The sequence below is a fragment of the Adelges cooleyi genome, unplaced genomic scaffold, assembly GCF_023614345.1.
Source record: "Adelges cooleyi isolate 19-005CV unplaced genomic scaffold, UGA_ACOO_1.1 ACOO_flye_CR_arks_rails_tigmint_CR_PRNA_8, whole genome shotgun sequence".
In the NCBI taxonomy this organism is placed as follows: Eukaryota; Metazoa; Arthropoda; class Insecta; order Hemiptera; family Adelgidae; genus Adelges; species Adelges cooleyi.
In genome coordinates, this window is record NW_026096513.1 from 5751484 (window position 1) to 5772385 (window position 20902).

At 28.5% G+C, this 20902-nt stretch overlaps 3 protein-coding genes across 5 annotated transcripts; all 3 read right to left on the bottom strand.

Annotated features, from left to right (window-relative positions):
- Positions 1 to 500: 500 nt before the first annotated feature.
- Positions 501 to 7544, bottom strand: LOC126845553 (O-acyltransferase like protein-like). 2 transcript variants are annotated; one of them, XM_050584250.1, is made up of 13 exons: positions 7197 to 7544; positions 5726 to 5940; positions 4970 to 5187; positions 4573 to 4661; positions 3723 to 3913; positions 3364 to 3530; positions 3117 to 3285; positions 2848 to 3041; positions 2611 to 2767; positions 2363 to 2552; positions 1436 to 1578; positions 1182 to 1291; positions 501 to 1094 (listed from the first exon to the last, which is right to left on the bottom strand). In XM_050584250.1, exons 1-13 carry the CDS (start codon positions 7504 to 7506, stop codon positions 1064 to 1066), a joined length of 2184 nt encoding a protein of 727 aa, XP_050440207.1. In that variant the 5' UTR covers positions 7507 to 7544; the 3' UTR covers positions 501 to 1063. The 2 variants fall into 2 exon arrangements, with proteins under 2 accessions (XP_050440207.1, XP_050440208.1); XM_050584251.1 differs by having other exon boundaries at positions 504 to 1091.
- Positions 7545 to 8035: 491 nt separating this feature from the next.
- Positions 8036 to 17674, bottom strand: LOC126845555 (nose resistant to fluoxetine protein 6-like). 2 transcript variants are annotated; one of them, XM_050584253.1, is made up of 13 exons: positions 17305 to 17674; positions 15114 to 15328; positions 14453 to 14670; positions 12313 to 12401; positions 11796 to 11986; positions 11414 to 11580; positions 11176 to 11344; positions 10905 to 11098; positions 10112 to 10268; positions 9856 to 10045; positions 8914 to 9056; positions 8577 to 8686; positions 8036 to 8489 (listed from the first exon to the last, which is right to left on the bottom strand). In XM_050584253.1, the coding sequence occupies exons 1-13, from the start codon at positions 17612 to 17614 to the stop codon at positions 8462 to 8464; spliced, it is 2181 nt and encodes a 726-aa protein (XP_050440210.1). In that variant the 5' UTR covers positions 17615 to 17674; the 3' UTR covers positions 8036 to 8461. The 2 variants fall into 2 exon arrangements, with proteins under 2 accessions (XP_050440210.1, XP_050440211.1); XM_050584254.1 differs by lacking the exon at positions 8914 to 9056.
- Positions 17675 to 19050: 1376 nt separating this feature from the next.
- Positions 19051 to 20842, bottom strand: LOC126845796 (androgen-induced gene 1 protein-like). Its single transcript, XM_050584696.1, has 3 exons — positions 20630 to 20842; positions 19804 to 19972; positions 19051 to 19192 (listed from the first exon to the last, which is right to left on the bottom strand). The coding sequence occupies exons 1-3, from the start codon at positions 20833 to 20835 to the stop codon at positions 19172 to 19174; spliced, it is 396 nt and encodes a 131-aa protein (XP_050440653.1). The 5' UTR covers positions 20836 to 20842; the 3' UTR covers positions 19051 to 19171.
- Positions 20843 to 20902: the final 60 nt, after the last annotated feature.

Genomic DNA, 20902 nt, shown 5'->3' on the forward strand with positions numbered 1-20902 from the left:
AATTTAAAACAATATTTCTTTTTTAACAACTAAACATTATAAGCAAGTAAAATAATTGATTGATCTTATAAATGTTTGTATTTACATTTAAATATAATAATATACATGTATATTATTAGGGCTCCCTATTTCACGTGAAATTAATCACGAGTTTATAAGACCTGTGATTGGAAATTGTCCGTGAATTTATAATTTTATTCACGTGAGTCACGTGATATTACGTGATATCACGTGATATCACGTGAATACTCACGTGAATAATATTAATTTACGTGATCACGTGAATTTCGTACAACGAATTCACGTGAATTAAACATACGGGTTTTATATTACTTTTATTCACGTGATCACGGAACCGTGATCACATATGTATTACTTCACGTACGAAACCGAGTCCTATATATTATACGAATGTGTATAAAATCATACAAATTAGTCCCTTAAAAATTCTGTAAAATTGAAATCTCCAAAATTGTGTTTATTCAAAGTTTATTTCATATTTATGTTATTTATTCAAAAATATTACTACTTAGTTAAATAAAATTAGCTGTGAAATCTTTTAAAAATAAATGAATCATAGAATAGTTACTACAATAATGATTAATATATTAAATACATTAAAATAATACATTTTATAAATTCGAACTTAATCGTGATACAATACATTAAAAAGCAGTACATTATACTTATACTTGTGGCGGGAATACAAAACAAATTATTTTAGTTATTTAAAAGCTTTATTACTAGAGCTTAAACTCTGGTGTATTTCCTGAGATGTGGAAATCTAGTTTTACCCAACCAAATTTAAATCAGGTGACCGATCTTATGCCGAAAACTATAGACATATTTATATTTTATCTGCCATTCTTCAATTTTAAAAAAAAAATATTAGAGCCAAAAAAAAGTTTGTTATTCAAAAATACTTTTACTAACAAAGAACATGGCTAAAATATCAGCCGAAACTACATATTTTATAGAATTGAGGTTTTACAATTAGAAAAAAGTACACAATATTTATAGGTTTGTCGTGTTTTGCAGTGGACTGTTTCACATTTTGAATTCGTCAATTTTCTTTTACTTTTGTGCTAGGTCTTCCATAACCAATAAATTTAATTTTAGTTACTCGTATATTATAAAAATACATGCTTTTGAATTATAGTAATAAGTTTGGTATAGTTTACCTTCCCAAAAATAGTCTGTTTATCAATAAACCAAACGGCGCGTCAACAAGCAAATGCATTATTAGAGCCGCTAAATATGTCGTTAACATTATATAAATCAATTTCATAACCTAAAATTAAAAAATATATTTATTATTAAAATGTCTAAATGCGACTTTCCATAAATTATTATTGAACATTCTTGTTAAATTATTTCAGTAACATTTGTTTTTTATTTTATTTAAACTATTAAATTTTAAATAATAAACACTTACGATCATTCCAGATGTGAGTACTTCAGATGCCCGTACAGAGAATACTATCATTAATGTTAAAGTAACATTGACTAGGTATACTGAGTAAGAGAGTTTGTGTAATAAATTAATGAATCGATTGTTCAATATATTATCTAGAAAACCTATGAATAATTGATAAAATTAATATAAAAGTTACATTGTTCTTTTCTTCTACGGAATGATATTATTTGCGCAAGACGCTCAATATCGCTTAAAAATTGCAATTTTATAGTATTTTCTTATTGAAAAAATGTGTATTATGTTCTTATACATAATTTTTAATTTATTAACTATTTATCCTTATTTAGTATTTTCTAGAGCTTTATTAATTATTGTTGAATCTGAAATGTAACGTACATATTTAATACCATTTTTAAATAAAGAATAGTTTCCTAGATATTTAGATTGGTCAACACCAGCTATGAAAAATTACTTTTTAGGTTTTTGTAATCGACCTCCCTACCTAATTTTTTTAAAGTGATGGGTTGAAACATGAATAAATATATATATATATATATATATATATAAATATACTACCTAATATTTAAGTGGCAAAGTTAAAAAAAAATATTTAGCATAAAAACAAGAACTTGAATATTTTTTTAATTCTGTATATCTAACGATTGTATCCGAAATTAAAAACAAATGATTTTTACAGAAAACGAGTGGCTTACATTAAATATATCATCTTGCGCATTTGTTTGTCACCAGCATATCTATTTGACAAATATGTAGAAAGGACAATAATGATGTACATCGAAGTATATGATGTGTTAGATAAAAATGTAAAGAAATTATTAAATCATAAAAAGAAGATATTTTGATGGGTAACTCTGCGTGGAAAAATAAGTTTTTACACTTGATTACTTGTTATTATGGAAATATAAATGCGTCGATATTGCGTACCATAACTAGATGTCGTATGACAGATAGCACACCACATAAGGAGTAAGGGCGTATTTAAATGACCAATGGCTGCATACATAGAAGACTCAATTGCATTGTAAGCCCTGTGCCTCTGATAGAATACATTACTGTACAATTGGACATACATGTAAAGACCCCAGGCTATCAGATTTGTTATAAGAGTAGTTGTCTGAAAAATACATTTGTTTAGACAAAAATTAATAAAACAGTCAACTGTAATGTTATACCTTGGACATTTTGATCTCCTTTTTTTTAAGAACTTCGACAATATCACCCGCTAACAGCCCAATATAAAATGGTAAACCCCGTACATAGAGCTGGCTGTATATATGCGTGTAATCATATGAGTGAGAACTAGTTGATTGCATTATGTTTAACATAAATCTATAAAATAAAAAAAAAAAATAATTTAAACACTAAACGTTAAATAACGTAAACTTTATTAAATATTTAAAAATACTTGCGATATATTAAATTTGGTAATTCCATCTGATTTTGAATAGTAAGTTAAAGCAAACGGAATGATTAACGATGCGGAAATCAGCAAGGCTAATACACTGGCACCGATTTTGCGGTTTTTTCCATAAATGTAAACGACGATAATTCCAATAACCGTCAACTGTAGTTGTAAAGATATGTAATAACCAGCGAAGAGACACTAAAATTCCAATAACCATAATTTTCATTATAATGTTCTCTATGAAATCAGAAATATTCAGACTTTACTACTCACTTGGTTTCCTCCATCAACGAAATTATTAATAACCAATAGGTTAGTCCACCAATATTGTTTGCACTTGTTTGCTTCCAAATCCATTCTGTTCGCCCAAAAAGGTCCATTGCCCATATGAGGGATAATAAATATCGTAAGAAGTATCATTGCGACGTGCGCCGGAATTGATCTGGAAGAATAAGCATACATTTATTGTTCTAATTGTAAATTGTGAAGAGTAAATCACGATAAATAGGCCATTGCTTACTTGAGATACTTGTAGATAAACATCTTTGGGATTTGGAACCAATTACATCCGGGTTGTCTGAATTTGGTAATCATAATCGAGTATAACAAGTAACCAGACATAAATAAAAACGGGTCAACTCCATTATTTATACTTAAAAAAATATTGTAGTGGGCATCTTGAAAAGACTAAGATAAATTAAATATTATTTGTCGTTAGTATATTTTTAACATTAGCTGAAGAAAAGGTTGAGATCAGGTAAATCTAAATTTATTGATTTTTCAATAACAAAGTAATAAAAACAACAATAACATATTTTGAGTGTTCATAACATGTTGGATGTAATATATGATAATAAAATAAAAAACAACATGTTTTACCTCTTCTATTACTCTAGGGTACAAATAAGGACCAGTGACACTAATCAACCATCCATGAGATATTATCACCATCATCGTTGTATTTGTTGACAAACCATTAAAAAAATTAAGCTCATTGTTCTTATCGAATTTAAAGAGCTCTTTTCCATTTGTAATTACGGAAAATATAATTGTAATTTCCGAAGCTTGCACTGAAAATAAAACATTGACTAAACTTTTATATTCTATAGATAGGGGATAGCTTTAAAATAGTATTTTTTTTCTTGTGTATGATCTACTTACCGTGAACCACTCAATATCTTACTGGATTTAATAATATATGACATTTTTTTCCGAAATGTTTTTATATAATATGATCTCACAATTTCTCACAATTTTTTTGTTTTTATCCCCCTCCAAACAAGTTTTTTTGCAAGCAACTTTTGAAACATAAACGGTAACGCATACATTTTATAAACTTTATAAATTGAGAAGAAAGTACTAAAAATATTGACAACCAGTTTTGAATAACTATTTTTAATGTTATAAGAGTTGAAAATTAAGCATGGGAGGGGAATTGCTGTCGGTAATGCGCGCAGATAAAAAAAATAATACTTAATAGTTATCCATAACTGGTTGTCGACCAAACAACATTTTTACATAAAGCACTATTTAAGGAAAACATTTATTTTCTTTTTAAACCCAGTGAGATATTAAGTGGTTCACGATAAGTTGATCACACTGTATTAAGGTTAGTTATGTCTTGGACAAACAAAAATAATAATAATCACTGGATAAACAGTATTTACTAGCTGTAAAACACTTTAAAATCCCGTGGTGTTGGTTAAATCATAATGTATGTTACACTTACACTGCTTGTTTTCTCGTCCATTGCGTAGCGCTACTAAATGGTAAGCCGTCGAAAAAGAAACGACCAAAATCAGCAAACCAATAACAATGCTAAACGATAAATATACCAACCATTCAATATATTTACAAATTAAAAATCTGTTTAAAAAAAATATTTGGATAAAACAGTAATTTTGTATTCTAAAATATTTAAACACGTAAAAAGCTTTTCTGAAATATTAGCATAATTATTCACAAACTTTCAGTCCCCCAAGATGTAAGGTAAAATCTAAAATAACTTTTTGAACTAATTCCCAAAAATAGTTTCTTAGCGTATAGTTTGGTTTATAAGGCCCTAAAGATACTGTTTTAATTTGTTTAAAATTCCGACATCTTCCTTGCTTCTCTAACATGCTTACCATGTTACATAATATCCTGTATCGTACGGGAAAAAAATTTTGTTGGTGTTACATAATTCTGGTTTAACGTTGACTTGGGTACTTAGTTGATGTGCTAGAAATATACGATCCAATTCTCTTTGTAATGAAACTTCAAGGTCTTCGGATGTACACGCCTCTGGTATACAGACGCCGAGATTGATAACATTTCTTTTATACTGGTCACCATAATCGATAAACTGTTAAATAAAACGTATAAGGACGTACAAAGAAAAAAGTATATTTATTTCTATTTAATGTATTATATTGAGCGATTAATTTATTAAATCGAATTGTTCTCCTCTAGCATTTCATCATTTTTTCCTTTTTGTTTTGACTGCAAAATTAATGGATAATGTTCAAATCAAAACATATACCTATGTTTTCTATGCTAATTCTAGCACACGTATATGATTTATGGTCACTTATAAATTATAATAGGGTGACTAAGAGAAAACAGTTGAGCATTGAAAGAAAAGTTTTAACACCAGATTCAGTTATAAAATCACTACTGGAGATCTGAGGCTTTGTATTTCATTTCTTACATTTTTCAGCCAACAAATAATTTACAAAAAAATTGTTTGACTTTCCTTGGCGCCGTACACCACTAACTTATTACTAACATTCGTAATATCATGCCGGCTGATTCACATATATTTTAGTTTATTATCAATAGTATGTTTCAATTAACCGAATTGTTAAATCTTTGTTCAATACAAAAATAAATGAATAAATTACCCCGAGTATTTCTTGCCAAGCATTATCGAAACTGGTGTATTCATCTTTACTGTACTGGGTGAAGTTTTCGTTTGTTGAAGTTTGAAGCTCGATGGTTGACAAACAATATTTTCCTTGAATAGGATGATGCACACTAATGCACTCGTCATAAACGCCCATGTGATGTGTGTTGCCTATTAATAATCCGTTTAGGTATCTAGGCCATGAATCTGACACTGAAATTTAATGTTATTAACATTATGTTAACATTATACAATAAAATGTATTTAAATAAATTCCAATGAAAAATAAAAAATTTTAATCTTATTATATATGTTTAGTTATTCACCTTTTCTTCAAATAGTGAAATAAAGAATAGATGTCTCTTTTTTTCTAGGCCAAAATGTATGAATTTTTTTAGTTTTAAATTTTTATCGCCAGTGAATAAAGTATACTTAAATACAATTTGGATTTCATTAGACTCTTTAAAAATAGTAATGGGACAATGTTTTGTTACAAAAAATGATTTTTTTCGTGTTTTTCTGGATTTTGATGGGGATGACTTAATAAGTTTTTGGTTTATAAAATAACTTTTTAGGTATAGTTTCTGGTTCATAGATTTACCACGAAGAAATCACTTTAGCGGATTCAACGATTTCGTGGGTACATACAAAAAAAAAGTCATTGTTCCGAGCTCCACATCGAAGCTAATAATTATTAATGTTACTATTATATTTTTTCTAGTGAAAATAAAACATAGTGTCTTAAAAACTATTATAAATTAAAAAAAAACTGATCATTTTTTTTTATTTAAAGCAATATTTTGATGTAGTGATGTAGTTTTGACTTAATTTATCTTCGCGTTAGGGGAAGCACCTGCCTATTTCTATCTGATTATTTTTTTTAAACAATTTGAGTATTAAAATAATTCTTAACATTACTATTATATTTCATATTTATTATGCATAGTCATAAAACTATAGAAGCCAATATTACTTAGTTAGTATTAGCTATTTAATAATATAGCATCATGTGTTATCATGATTGCTATTGTACGTTGATTAAGGTGAAAATATCAAAAACATAAATAAATAACCTACTTGAGAACACATATTAATGTATAAGTAATAAAAAAATAAATAAACACTTTCTATACTTTTCATAGGTATAAGAAATTTAAATACTGTTCTGATAAAAAAATAGTATAAATGGATAACAAGGGTGTAAAAAATATCAACGGGAATTTTTTTCCTAGTAAAAAAAAATATAATATGAAAACCAATTTTTTGAATTTAAAAACGAACGGAGAGAGAATATTGCCCTAACTGTATTGCTAAAAAAGAATAAGTCTAGAATTTTTTGTTTCTAGAGCAATGTTGATGGACATTGTTATATGTGTAGTTTGGTTTTCCCTAGCTAGTTTATTTAGACATCAACATGATTAAAACTATAACGTAGACTTATAATTACTTGGTCAGTGAACAACGCTTACTTTTTAATGCCCAGTAGGAATTGTTTTTTAAATGACTCAAGTACAACTTTGACTGTAGTCGACAAGCCGAATTTCCAACATCTGTGACTGAGAACCCCACTAACGATTGATAGAAGAGATTGGCTAACCAGCTCTCAGGATAAACCGGCTCGAGTCCCGTGGCATTACTGTCATCCAATTTTGAATTAATCGTGTTCGGTAAAACTATATTTTTTGTATCGGTAGAAACGTTTTGACTATTAAAAACGATTTTATTAGAAAAAATTACAACCGGAAAAATAAACACTAATAAAGCCAACGCTCGGAGCATTTTGAATATTTGTGCTAACTACACTGATTTTTGTAAATGAATGGAATGAACTACTTTTTTTTTTTTGATTTTACGCGTAATTATATGCTTAATTATTTAAAACTTGGGTAATTGTCTAAATTCTCACTGTTATATAACAACTATATATAAGACAATTCTAATATCCAATTCACTTCATCATTGCCATTATATTTATAGTTATAATTTTGCATTGGCTGGGAATGGGACATTGTATTGTTTTTACAATGAATTGTGTTTTTTAATTTTTAATATAAATTTATTATTGTATAAAAATTCACTACAAAATAATAATACAACAATATATTAAATTTTATTACTGAAAATTGTGAAATATAATTTCAATTGTATTTATTATAATACTAATTTTTCAAAATTAAACATAATTTAAAAACGCTAGTTGAACTCGTATTGTATTAAATTACCTATTATACTCTAATTACCTATTATATTATTTTTGTCAAAAGAGAAAAGGAAATTTTTTTCTCCGATATATTAATATCTTCCGAGAAACCATGTGTTTTACCCAAAATGAAGTAGGCACTCTGTATATAATTAAACACAACTAACACTGAACAGTAATAATTGAACATATTTTATTTTAACTAGCTGATGTTACAGTGTTGTAATAGGCCAAATCAATTTAAACGAAAGGTTATTTTCTGTAAAATATTTGCTCTAATTGCATTGATCCTATCTAATTAAATTTACCCTTCACAAATAAAATATATAAACACATGAAAATGACAATTAAAACTAGAAATTTACAATTAAAAAAAAAAAGTATACAATACATGCATTATAAGTGATGACAATTTAATATAATTAAAACCACTCTCTTTTAGAATAATAATTATTGAGCTTAGAGCAAGTGCATAAACTTATAGGTTAGTCGTGTGATTTTGTTTTGGAGTGGACTTTTTGCATTTTTTCCGTGTTAATCGTTTTTTACTTTTCTGCTAGATCTATAACCAACAAGTTTAATTTTCATTAATCATATAACTATAAAAATACATCATTTTGATTATAGTTATAAGTATGGTATAGTTTACCTTCCCAAAAGAACTCTGTTTATCAATAAACCAAACGGTGCGTCAACAAACAAATGCATTATTAGAGCCGATAACAATGACGTTAATATTATATAAATACATTTCATAATCTAAAATAAAAAAATGTATTTATTATTAAAATGTTTATCAATATACACACACACTAAGTGACTAAGTTATGTCGACTGTATGGTCCATGGAGCAATGTAAACGTAGATAAAAATTCAATGCATGAGACTTGTCATAAATTATTATTGACATTCGTGTTAAATGATTTTAATAACATATGTGTTCTATGTCATTTATAACTATTAAATATTAATTAAAAATAACTTACGATTATTCCGGATGTCAGTACTTCGGATGTCCGTACTGAGGATACTATCATATATGTTACGGTAAGATTGACCAGGTATATTGAATAAGAGAGTTTGTGTAATAAAATACGGAATCGTTTGTTCAGGTATTTTTCTAGAAAATCTACGAATAATTGATAATATAAAAGTTACATGATTCTTTCTTTTACGGGATGAAACATATTTTAACGTAAGACGTTCAATATTACTTGAAAAATAATTGCTATTTTGTATAATTATTTTGTTGGAAATAAGTTTGATAAGTTCTATTAAAACATTTTAAATATATTAATTATTCGACATTAGTTAAGTATTTTCGAGAGCTCTAATAATTTTTGAAATACAAATATAACGTACATATTTAATTGACATTTTAAACCGAGAATAGTTTCCTAGATATTTCAATTGGTCGACAACCAGTTATGATCAATTACGTTTTGGGTTAAATAATTATGTTCAATACTCATAGCGAGAAGAAGGCTAGAGAGTAGTATCATCGTTATCAACGTTCATTACTAAACCAAAATGTTAGACTTTAGTTTATTAGGTAATTAATCAGGACTGGCTACAACCAGTAAAAATGTCTGGTAAAATAATCTTGATTAAAAAATTGAATGAAATAAAATATACATTCAAGTATACTATTAATGTTTCAACGTTCATAAATAAAGATATACATAAAGATGAAAATTTGGGTTTTGTAATTCTACATGTTAATATGTTGTACTTGTTTTTTACCAACATCTCAACAAAATATTTGAAAAAAGAGTAATTAGTAGAATAATGATATACAAATATATTATATATAGAATGTATTGCATAAAAAAGACGATGGAAGAGTGATCAGTAAACGTGGAAAACAAGTTAATAATTTATAAACTTGATTACTATTATGAAAATGAGATTGCATAGATATTACATACAATCACTAGAAGTCGTTTGACAGATAGCGATCCACAGGTACAATAAGGACGTATTTAAATGGCCTAGGACTGTATACAAAGATGACTCCATGACATTGTAATCCCTGTGCCTCTGATAAAATACATTACTGTACAATTGGACATACATGTAAAGACCAAAGGCGACCATAGTAGTTATAATAGTAGTTGTCTAAAAAATAAATTATTTATTTTTAAATGACAAAAATAATTGTTATCTGTATTGTTATACAATTACCTTAGACATTTTGATATACTTTTTTTTAAAAACTTCGACAATAATACCTGATAAAAGTCCAATATAAAATGGTAAACCCCGTACATAAAGCTTGCTGTATAGATGCGTGAAATGATATGAGTATGACCTAGTCGACTCACTTAAATTTAAGAAAAACCTATCAAAAAAATATATTGTAAACATCTTAAAAACATTGCATTGCTTATACTACTACTATTACTTTACTAAGTACAAGCTAAGCATAATACAGATGTACTTTTTCTAAAAAACTAATAGAAGCCAAAAAATGGATTTAGAGGTAAAACTACCATTGTGTAAAATTAGGTTTTCTGTTGTTTCCAAAACGGGTTTGTGATCCCATAAAGGATAAGGATTCGATTGTTATTAATACAATTTCGTTTCAAACAAAATTCGAAGGGTACTGAAATAATATTATATTTACACATTTTGTTGAGAGATGTTTTTTAGTTCATTTTGCACAACTTTAAAATAATATCATCCTATTCTTTAAGCTCAGCCCCAGCAACGGCGACTTCTATGACTACTGCTAGATTTATTAATTGGTCGTACTATACAAATAGCCACAAGACATCTTTGCTTGTCCCTGAATTCTGAACCTTGAAGCTTATTATACATTGAGAAGATTATGATATCCAATATAAAATGTTGCAAGTTTTTAGTTTTTAATATAATTTTAAGCCACTAGATTTAATCTGTATAAACAACTAGCATTTTTCATCGTATGCCAAAGACTTAGTATATTTATAAAAGAGAAATATTTGAAAATACTTACGATATATTGAATTTGGTAATTCCTTCTGATTTTGAATAATAAGTTAAAGCAAATGGAAGGATTAACGACGCGGAAATCAGCAATGCTAATACACCAGTACCGATTTTACGGTTTTTTCCATAAATGTAAACGACGATAATTCCAATAACCATCAACTGGAGTTGTAATGAAATGTAATAACCAGCGAAGAGACACTAAAATTCCAGTAGGCATAATTATTATAACAAAATATAAACTGTCAAATTAGAAGTACTCAGATTATACTACTTACCTGTTTTTCACCTTCAATGAAATTATTAATAACCAATAGGTTAGTCCACCAATATTGTTTGCATTTGTTTGCTTCTAAACCCGATTTGTTTGCCCATAAAGGTCCATTCCCCATATGAGGGATAATAAATATCGTAAGAAGTATCATCGTGATGTGAACCGGAAGAGATCTGAAATAATAAGCATACAAATATAGTTCTAGTTGAATATGAAATCATTATAAGAAGGGCATGGCTTACTTTAGATACTTGTAGATAATTATCTTTGGAATTTGAAACCAATTGCACCCGGGTTTTCTGAACTTGGTAATCATAATTGTGTATAAGATGTAACCAGAAATAAATAGGAAAGGGTCAATTCCATTACTTAAACTTAAAAAAAAATTATTGTGGGTATCTTGAAAAAACTAAGATAAGAAAATATAATTATTTCATTAGTACATTTTTATCATTGGTTGATGAAAAAGATGAGATTAGGTATAATGAAATTTATTAGATTTACAATAAAAACAGTAATAACTTATTTTAAGTGTTTATAACATGTTGTATGTGATGTATGAAAAAAAATAAGTGTTTAAAACAGCATGTATGTGATAATAAGGGAAAAAACAAAACAGTTTACCTCTTCTATTGGCCGCGGGTACAAATGCGGAGCAGCGACACTAACTATCCATCCATGTGATATTATAATCAACATCATTAAAGATGATGACAAACCGTTAAACATATTGAGCTCATTATTCTTTTTGAACTTAAGGAGCTCTTTTCCATTTGATATTATGGAAAATATATTTGTAATTTCCGAAACTTGAGCTGTAAAAAAGCATGGACTAAGCAATTATGTTCAATAAATAATCGCTAGCTATAAAAAAAGTTATATATTTTTTATTTTAATGAAAAATTATACGATTTTGGGTAGGTATGCCTTATGGCTTTGGTTTTATTGAATCATTAAGCATGTCGAGTTACATTATTTTGTCCATGCCATGAGAATTGTACATTTATTATTATTTATGCGACTTATTAGTTAAAGAATTAGTTAAAAATATTAATTGTAAACCAAAAAATATATAAATTAAAAATAATAGTATTTTCAATACAAAAGAACTATCTATTGTTTTTCATTATTGTATACTTACATATTTTGTTTTCTCGTACATTGCGTAAAGCAACTAAATGGTAAGCCGTAGAAAATGAAACGACCAAAATCAGCAAGGCAATACAAATACTAAACAAAACGTACACCGGGGATTTAATACGTATGGGGCATTCTGAGTCAAACCAAGCGGTCATCGACCTGACCTCCTCAAATTTTTTTTTAAACTTCTTTTGGTCTAAAATACTTAAGACTTAAATTTTTTTGAAATTTTTACCACTAATTTTTGCCCCAAAATATAGTTTTTTTAAAGTTATTTTTCAAAATAATTGATTTTGACCAGTTTTTTATTTCTGAAATTTTTATCATAAAACGCCAGCATGTGGACCAGTGGAGGTACCAACATGTGGGCAAGTGGCCGCACCAACTAGTGAATGGACACCAGCGTGTGGACACCAATATGGGGTTGGACCTGGATCTGGTTGTAAGAGATGATGACTCCTTTGATCCCTCTGAGCGACTGACTCATAAGCTTGTGTGGACCTCGTTATATATTCTCACGCTGGAGCATGGGTGCTATTGATTGGTCGTGGGTGTGGCGGTGCGAGCACTCTCATTGGTCGGAGGGTTGGCTGTAGCGGAAATGTTGTGCGGCTGTGCAACAATAACTAAGCGAACAAAGGATTGGTTTTCCGTAGGCAAAAATAGTATATATTGAGAATGTTGAGCAGCCGTGACAACGACAGCTATGTAAACAAAACATTGGGTTTGTCGTAGCTAAAAATAGTTTGCACCGGATGTTAATACGTCGCCGTGATAGCAACGACGTAAACAACATACCTTGGAAAATTTTGATTTTATTTATATTTTGGGAGTAAAAAAGGAAAAATGTTCCTACGAATAACATTAAAAATAATACAGAGGCCTAGTGTGGACGAAGTGTACCACCCGGCATCTGAGGTTAAGCTGTGTCTGTTACTGCTTGATCCAGGATGGGTGACCAGCCTGGAAAATTTTCATTATTAAAAAAAAAATAGAAATAAATCTCAGCCACTCCCATTATTAGACAAAAAGATTTGTTTTAAGATTCTGATTTTATGATAAAAATTTCAGAAATTGAATACTGGTCGAAATCTATTTTTTTTTTTAAATAACTTAAAAAACTTCTATTTTTGGGGTAAAAAATAAATGATACAAATTTCAAAAAAATCAGCTATTTTCAGCCGAGTCTGCAACCACGATAGAACATTTTTATGTCTCGTTGAAGTACCGAATAAATTTAGAGTAGTGGTGGAATTGTAGATAATTATATAGTATATTAAGAAGCAGTAACAAGCTAGTATATTAAAACGTCAAGTTTCTGGCTAAAATTGTAGTGTTTGTTATCTGGCTCAAAACATTTCATAGAGAATTTGGGCCCTTCAAACTGTTTTGAATTTATTATTTAATTCTAATTTGAACGTAAAACGTACAACATATCTCTTATCTCTTATCTTCTATATCTTACCCCTATCCCCTACCCACTATCTGCCAACCCCCTATCTCCCACCCCTATTACTCACCCCTTATCTCCCAACCCCTATCACTAACCCCCTATGTCCCACCTCTATCTCCCACCCTCTTTCCCCTACCCCTATCACTCACCCCTATCTCTTATCTCATATCAGATAACAGCGTAACGCTTTTTTTGGTAACACTTTTTTTCGGGTTTATACCGACTAATTCCCACCCCCAACCTCATCTTCAACCCCATTTCTTTTTTGGTAACGCTTTTTTCGGTTATGTGCCAGAGCTAAGACATGAAAATGTCAAAAACAAAAGTCTTGTATTAGACCAAAAGAAGTTTAAAAAGAAAATTTCAAAACAATTTGAGGAGGTTAGGTCAATGACTGCGTGGTTTGACTCAGAATGCCCCATTTACAAATTAAAAATCTGTTAAAAAAAAATATTGGAATAAAATAGATTTCAAAGTATGTATTTTAAATTAAAACATTACGTAAAAAGCTTCTTATAATATTTGTAAAATTATTTACAAGTGTCCAGCCTCCCAAGGTGTAAGGTAAAATCTTAAATACATTTTTGAACCAATTCCCAAAAATACTTTCTCAATATCATTTAGAGATTTTTTTATTTTGTTTGAAATTCCGATGGAAGCATCTTCCTTGCTTTCCTAACATGCTTACCATGTTAAATAATATCCTGTGTCGTACGGGAAAAAACTTATGTTGGTGTTACAATAATCTGGTTTAACTTTGACTTGGGTACTTAGTTGATGTGCTAGGAATATACGATCCAATTCTCTTTGTAATGAAACTTCAAGGTCTTCGGATGTACACGCCTCTGGTATACAGACGCCGAGTTTGATAACATTTCTATTATACCGGTCACCATAATCGATAAACTGTTGAATTAAACAAATAACATTTAATAGGTCATATAAAGAGAAAAACTATTTATAAGTCTCCTTTAGCATTCCATAAAATAACTCTTTTGTTCTGAATGCATAGATAATGATAAACCTATAATTATGTTTTTTGCTAATTCCTAGCACACGTATACAGTAGGTGCATGGTCACTAACAAAAGATGAGAAAACATATGGGCGTCAAATGAATGTAATATCACCAAATACATCATGATCTATTAATAAAATCTATTGAAATCTATCTAAATCACTATTGAAGATCTGTCGCGTCTCATTTCGTTTTCCCATTTCTTCAGCCAATAAAAAATTGTTAAGAAAATGTTTTTACTTTTGGCGGTTTTGGCGTGTTACACAACTAACTCATTATCAATATTCTTAATATCATGCATAATTACGTATTGTTTTGAATATTAAATTTACCCCGAGTATCTCTTGCCAAGCATTATCGAAACTGGTGTATTCATCTTTACTGTACTGGGTGAAGTTTTCGTTTGTTGAAGTTTGAAGCTCGATGGTTGACAAACAATATTTTCCTTGAATAGGATGATGCACACTAATGCACTCGTCATAAACGCCCATGTGATGTGTGTTGCCTATTAATAATCCGTTTAGGTATCTAGGCCATGAATCTGACACTATAAAATGCAATGTAACCGATTAATGTTATTAATATTATGTAAACATTATAAAATAAAATATATTTAAATGTATTCCAATAAAAAATATAATTTTAATCAAGTAACTCTTAAGCTTAAACTACTAAGACAATTCGATTATTTAAATAATTTCCATCATTGAGATTATACTTAATAAACAATTCTACCTTGATTGGGAAATTAAAAATATATTCTTACACAATAATTTGTATTTTAGCTTCGATGCGATGCTGAGAAGTTATTGTTTTTACAATAATGTGTTTTTATTTCTATTTTTTTTTGTGTTTGGACCCACGATACCTCGTAAACCGCCGAACCGATTTCTTCGTGTAGCAACTGTATAGATAAGAAATCATACTTGGAAGGTACTGTATTAGGCCAAAAATTAAAAATAGTCACTCCTTCCCTGTCAAAATTGAGAAAAACTCCTAAAAAATGTACAAACTTTTCAACTTAAAATTACGATGCTCTATAACTTTTTTAAAAATAGTCAGAAATGTTCCAAATTTATATGAATTGTTTTTCAAACATAGTACTATCGATGAACATTAACAAACCAAAAAAATACCATAAACCCTTTCCCTTAGGAGGGATAGAATTTTTTTCTTTATTTCACTTTTTCAAGCAAAGTTTAAGAGATTTAGATCTGAAAATTAGACCAAAGGTAGATCTAAAATATAACTATAATACATATAATTTTCTCAAAAATCTGTAGTCAAATTTTTTTTTATTAAGGAAAAACCCCAAAAATAGAGTAAATTTACAATTTGGCCGTAGTCAATTCCTTGGTTGTTATGTGTGTGTGAATCAACAGTCAACAGGTAATGAAAATAATTTCATTTTATTGTTTATTACGATATATGGGTAACTATGACAGTACATTTTTATAGACAGACGATCCATCCTGCACAAAACTAAATATTCAATTTTAAGTACATTATTGCTGGTCCCACGATATCTTCTAAACCACTATAACTAGTTTGAACATACTATCCACAGATTCGCATCGAAGCGTTTGTTTAAAAGTGATTTTATCACTTTCAGTTATAATAAAATCTGACTTCTGACCTCTCCGTCCCCATTATGCTCCGACACCACTTTACTGGTTTTTTTTTTTGATACTGGATAAATTGTTGAACCGATTTCTTTATGTTGAAAGGCTACAGATCATTAATTGTATCTGAATGGTTCACTTTACAGACATGAAAATATAATTTGATACCTAAATTCTAAAGTTGATAAATTATATTTCGTATTCTACAATTAAAAATAAAATTTTTGTGGTTGGACCTAGTTAAAAATTGTACGGGACTTATTAGGAATACGCCTGTCAATTTCTTAAAAACTATTAAAAAAACCAAAAAAATGTTTTTTAAAACTTTACTAGAAGTGGTGATATAAAGAAAATATATCTATTCCTTCTATGTTATTGTTACTTTGTTGGTTTGTCAATGCTTGTCAACAGTAATATAAATGAAATATACTCCAAATAAATTTGCAATTTTTTTTGTGCTATTTTTCTCAATTTTGACGGGAAAAAAAATGAATTTATAAATATTTTTAAAGTACTTTTCAGTAATTTCCGATTTATATAGGTGCTACACGAAGAAAGCGGTACAGTGGTTATACTACTGGTAATAATTATTCTTAACGTTACTATTAAGTTTTTTCTAGTGAAAATAAAACATAGTGTCTTAAAAACTATTGTAAATTTAAAAAAAAACTGATAATAAATTCATTTTTTTTTAATTTAAAGCAACATTTTGATGTAGTGATGCAGTTTTGATTAAATTTATCTTCACATTAGGAGAAGCAACTGTCTTTTTTTATCTGATTAATTTTTGTTAAAAAATTTGAATATTAAAATAATTCTTAACGTAACGTTTATAAAGACATCCACAAGATTAAAACGAAAATATAGACTTACGGTTACTTGGTCAGTGAACAACGCTTACTTTTTACTGCCCAGTAGGAGTTATTTTTTAAATGGCTTAAGTACAAATTTGACTGTAGTCGACAAGCCGAATTTCCAACATCTGTGACTGAGAACCCCACTAACGATTGATAGAAGAGATTGGCTAACCAGCTCTCAGGATAAACCGGCTCGAGTCCCGTGGCATTACTGTCATCCAATTTTGAATTAATCGTGTTCGGTAAAACTATATTTTTTGTATCGGTAAAAACGTTTTGACTATCAAAAACGATTTCACTAGAAAAAACTACAACCGGCAAAATAAACGCTAATAAAGCCCACGCTTGTAACATTTTGAATATTTGTGCCAAGTCCACTGATTTTTGTAAATGAATGGCTACAACTACCTTAAACTCCTGGGTATTTATGACTGGTATTTATGTGGATACCTCACTACTATTTTTTTTGATTTTACGCGCAATTATATGCTTAATTATTTAAAACTTGGGTAATTGTCTAAATTCTCATTGTTATATAAAAACTATATATAAGACAATTCTAATATCCAATTCATTTCATCATTGCCATTCGATTTATAGTTATAATTTCCGTATTGGCTGGGAATGGGACATTGTATTGTTTTTACAATGAATTGTGTTTTTTAGTATAAAATCATTATTATACAAATATTCACTTTCAAAAAATTATACAGCAAAATATATTACATTTATTTCAATGAAAATTGTGAAAAATAAATTCAACTGTATAATTATTCATACTTGGGTAATTTTCCTTATTATGATCGTAAGATAACAACTATATATAAGACAATTTTAATATCTAATTCATTTCATCATTGCAATTATATTTATAGTTATAAGTTTGCATTGGCTGGGAATGGGACATTGTATTGTTTTTACACTGAATAGTGTTCTTTGATTTTTAATAGAAATTCATTATTATACAAAAAGTTACTATAAAATAATTATACAGCAAAATATATTAAATTTAATTGTATGAAAATTGTGAAATATAAACTTAATTGTATATATTATAATATTAATTTTTCTTTTGGAGTCTATACATAATACACTATAATAGTTTTATGTGTAATTTTCCACATTTCTTTTTAAATGTAATGCACTATAAGGCTTAAAAAATGCAATTGTAAATTTGTGGCTTCAATCTGGAGACTTTACTGTCGTCTAATTTTGAATTTATTGGCTATTGTTGGATTTACGTTTTTTGTATCGAATGTAACATTTATTAAAGTACAAATAAAATTTTATATAAAAAAGTATTTAAATTAATATTCGATTTTTAAAAATTTAATAAAGTTTCAGTAACAAAAACTATAATAAAAACACAACCCAATTATCTACGAGTAATACTATGTTACCAAATTTTTAATTTAAAGTTATCGTTAAAGTTACGCTATTTTAAAAGAAAACAATTAAACCAAATATATATTTATGAAATTTTATAGTCAAAAAAAAAATTACAATTATATTTTTGTTTAGTTTGTTTCAAGTTTTCTCAATGGTGTATCTATTCGTTTTTTTATATAACAGTCATAGCTTCAAATGTGTGTTGTTATCTTATATAAAGCGTAAAATGTCGTTAAAAAATATAAAGTTAGTTAAGCAGTTACACTCATTTAACAGTCAACATCCTAAATTAATCTTTATGGTCCATTGAATAATTGTACAAACAGGAATAGTTTAATAAAGATACATTATTTATATATGAGGAAATAAAATAATTTATAACAGCATGTTCATTAAGGTCACATATGACAATTCATACAATATTTAATAATACAATATTATATATGTAGGTAATATTATGTATTACACATGCAAAATAGCACAAAATCAAATGCAACAATTTTAGTTGATCAGTTTGTTTCTTTATTGGTGTTTTTCTTGAATCTGCAAACAAATGGTTTTCCATGTTATAGTTTGAATTTGTTACGAGTGACACGGAAATAAAAACAGTGTAATGCTAATTAATTCATCACCTATAGCATTGTATTTTGGTAAATAATTATAAATAAATTGAAATGTAAAATAACAAGTAGAAATAAACTGATATAAAACTGTTTGGTTGTCGCTGTTTGTCTTTGAGGCTTAAGTGCAACAGTTCATTTGTTCAACACATTACACTTTTCCTTACAACTTACGCTTATCTTGCGAATCGACCGAATTTTGTACCTATCCTATCTCCATACAATCTCAATTTAAATAACGGTGACGACGGCTATTCAACATCCGTGAAGAATCTGGACTTCCAGCCGTAATACCATCGACAACTCATGAGCACCTTGAGTATGTTCCTAAGACCGTATCCTCTTTTGACTTTTGACAATATAAAATAATAAGTTTTAATTTTTTTTTATACAATTTATCATAAAAATCCGTATTTTTTGGTATATCATAGAAATCACATTAATTTAGGTGTTCGCCACAAATTATAAGTCATGAAAAAATATTAAAAGAACGGAAGGCATAAAAGTCTAATGGATGTTTTACTCATTTTGTACCTTTTGACGTTGAAAATCCCACAATTTTAGGTTTGTGTATTCTCCAATTAAATACAGCGAGGCGCTGTGTATGAACAACCCCAAAAAGAATAACGTCCTATAGAACATGTTTAGTTGACTGAGAATTGGGTACACCCACAAATTACATTGGCTGTATACAATATGAATCCTGAAATCAATAAAACAATAATCCAGAATATTTAAATCATATAAGAAACCAATGAAATCAATATGATAATTGTATTATATATGAAGGGCACAGGGAAAAAACGGTAGTAGTCACATTATGAAACTTTTTTTTTCCAAATAGTTTTTTTCAATTTATGCCAATATTTTATTAAATTTATGAAATAGATTGTTTAAATAAATACATTTATTATTAGAGTAGCATTTAATGTGATTTTTTTTGTTATTTTGTAAGAGGTAGAGGAGTTTACGAACTTTGTTTTTGCTATATTTAGAATTTTCATAATGTGACAACTACCGTTTTTCCCCTGTGCCCTTCATATGATAATACGTTACAATATGTAGATTCAAAGAAACTTTGAAAAAAAAGCCTCATACATTTGTACTATTACTTCAACAGCAGGTATTTGACATACAATTTAAACTTTTATTTTAACGACGCAGTGTCATAGTGGTAATAGTCAATACAACCAGAGGACTCCAATAAAATAATGAGTGTGAAATCTTAGTCATAAAATATAAAGTTTTACTAATACAATCTTAGTAGGACGAAGAAACGGCGTTTATTATTATAGAAAATGTTATAAAGCGAAACTGACAAAAGAGTAACTGTATTAAATTCGTATCAAGATGTGCTCACCATACAAAGTATGTTAAAATATAACTTGAAGTTATTTGCAATCCATGAATACGAGACGGGTACGGCCGGTAAGCAGTGATCATTTCCAAGCAAGCAAACACGGACACAAATGTGTGCATAGTGTGGTTTAACCAGCTGGGGAAGTAGACATCCAAATATTTGGACATTACCAAATTGCGATCGAGGAAATATAAGCCCCAAAACATCGTGGATACAAACTGGAATGTGAACCAAAAATAAAGGTTCAAATTAATAATAATGGAAAAATGGAAA

What these genes read in the sequence shown, in the direction of transcription:
- LOC126845796 (XM_050584696.1), bottom strand. Translation starts at nt 20,835, where the DNA reads ATGTTTTGGGGCTTATATTTCCTCGATCGCAATTTGGTAATGTCCAAA. An exon ending in ATTTTAACATACTTTGTATG is followed by an intron (nt 19,973 to 20,629) that starts GTGAGCACATCT and finishes TATTGATTTCAG; the next exon opens with GATTCATATTGTATACAGCC. An exon ending in GGGATTTTCAACGTCAAAAG is followed by an intron (nt 19,193 to 19,803) that starts GTACAAAATGAG and finishes ATTTGTTTGCAG; the next exon opens with ATTCAAGAAAAACACCAATA.
- LOC126845553 (XM_050584250.1), bottom strand. Translation starts at nt 7,506, where the DNA reads ATGCTCCGAGCGTTGGCTTTATTAGTGTTTATTTTTCCGGTTGTAATT. An exon ending in TTCCTACTGGGCATTAAAAA is followed by an intron (nt 5,941 to 7,196) that starts GTAAGCGTTGTT and finishes ATTAAATTTCAG; the next exon opens with TGTCAGATTCATGGCCTAGA. An exon ending in ACAGGATATTATGTAACATG is followed by an intron (nt 4,662 to 4,969) that starts GTAAGCATGTTA and finishes TTTATCGTTTAG; the next exon opens with CATTGTTATTGGTTTGCTGA.
- LOC126845555 (XM_050584253.1), bottom strand. Translation starts at nt 17,614, where the DNA reads ATGTTACAAGCGTGGGCTTTATTAGCGTTTATTTTGCCGGTTGTAGTT. An exon ending in CTCCTACTGGGCAGTAAAAA is followed by an intron (nt 15,329 to 17,304) that starts GTAAGCGTTGTT and finishes TGCATTTTATAG; the next exon opens with TGTCAGATTCATGGCCTAGA. An exon ending in AGTATATCAAAATGTCTAAG is followed by an intron (nt 10,046 to 10,111) that starts GTAATTGTATAA and finishes TTTATTTTTTAG; the next exon opens with ACAACTACTATTATAACTAC.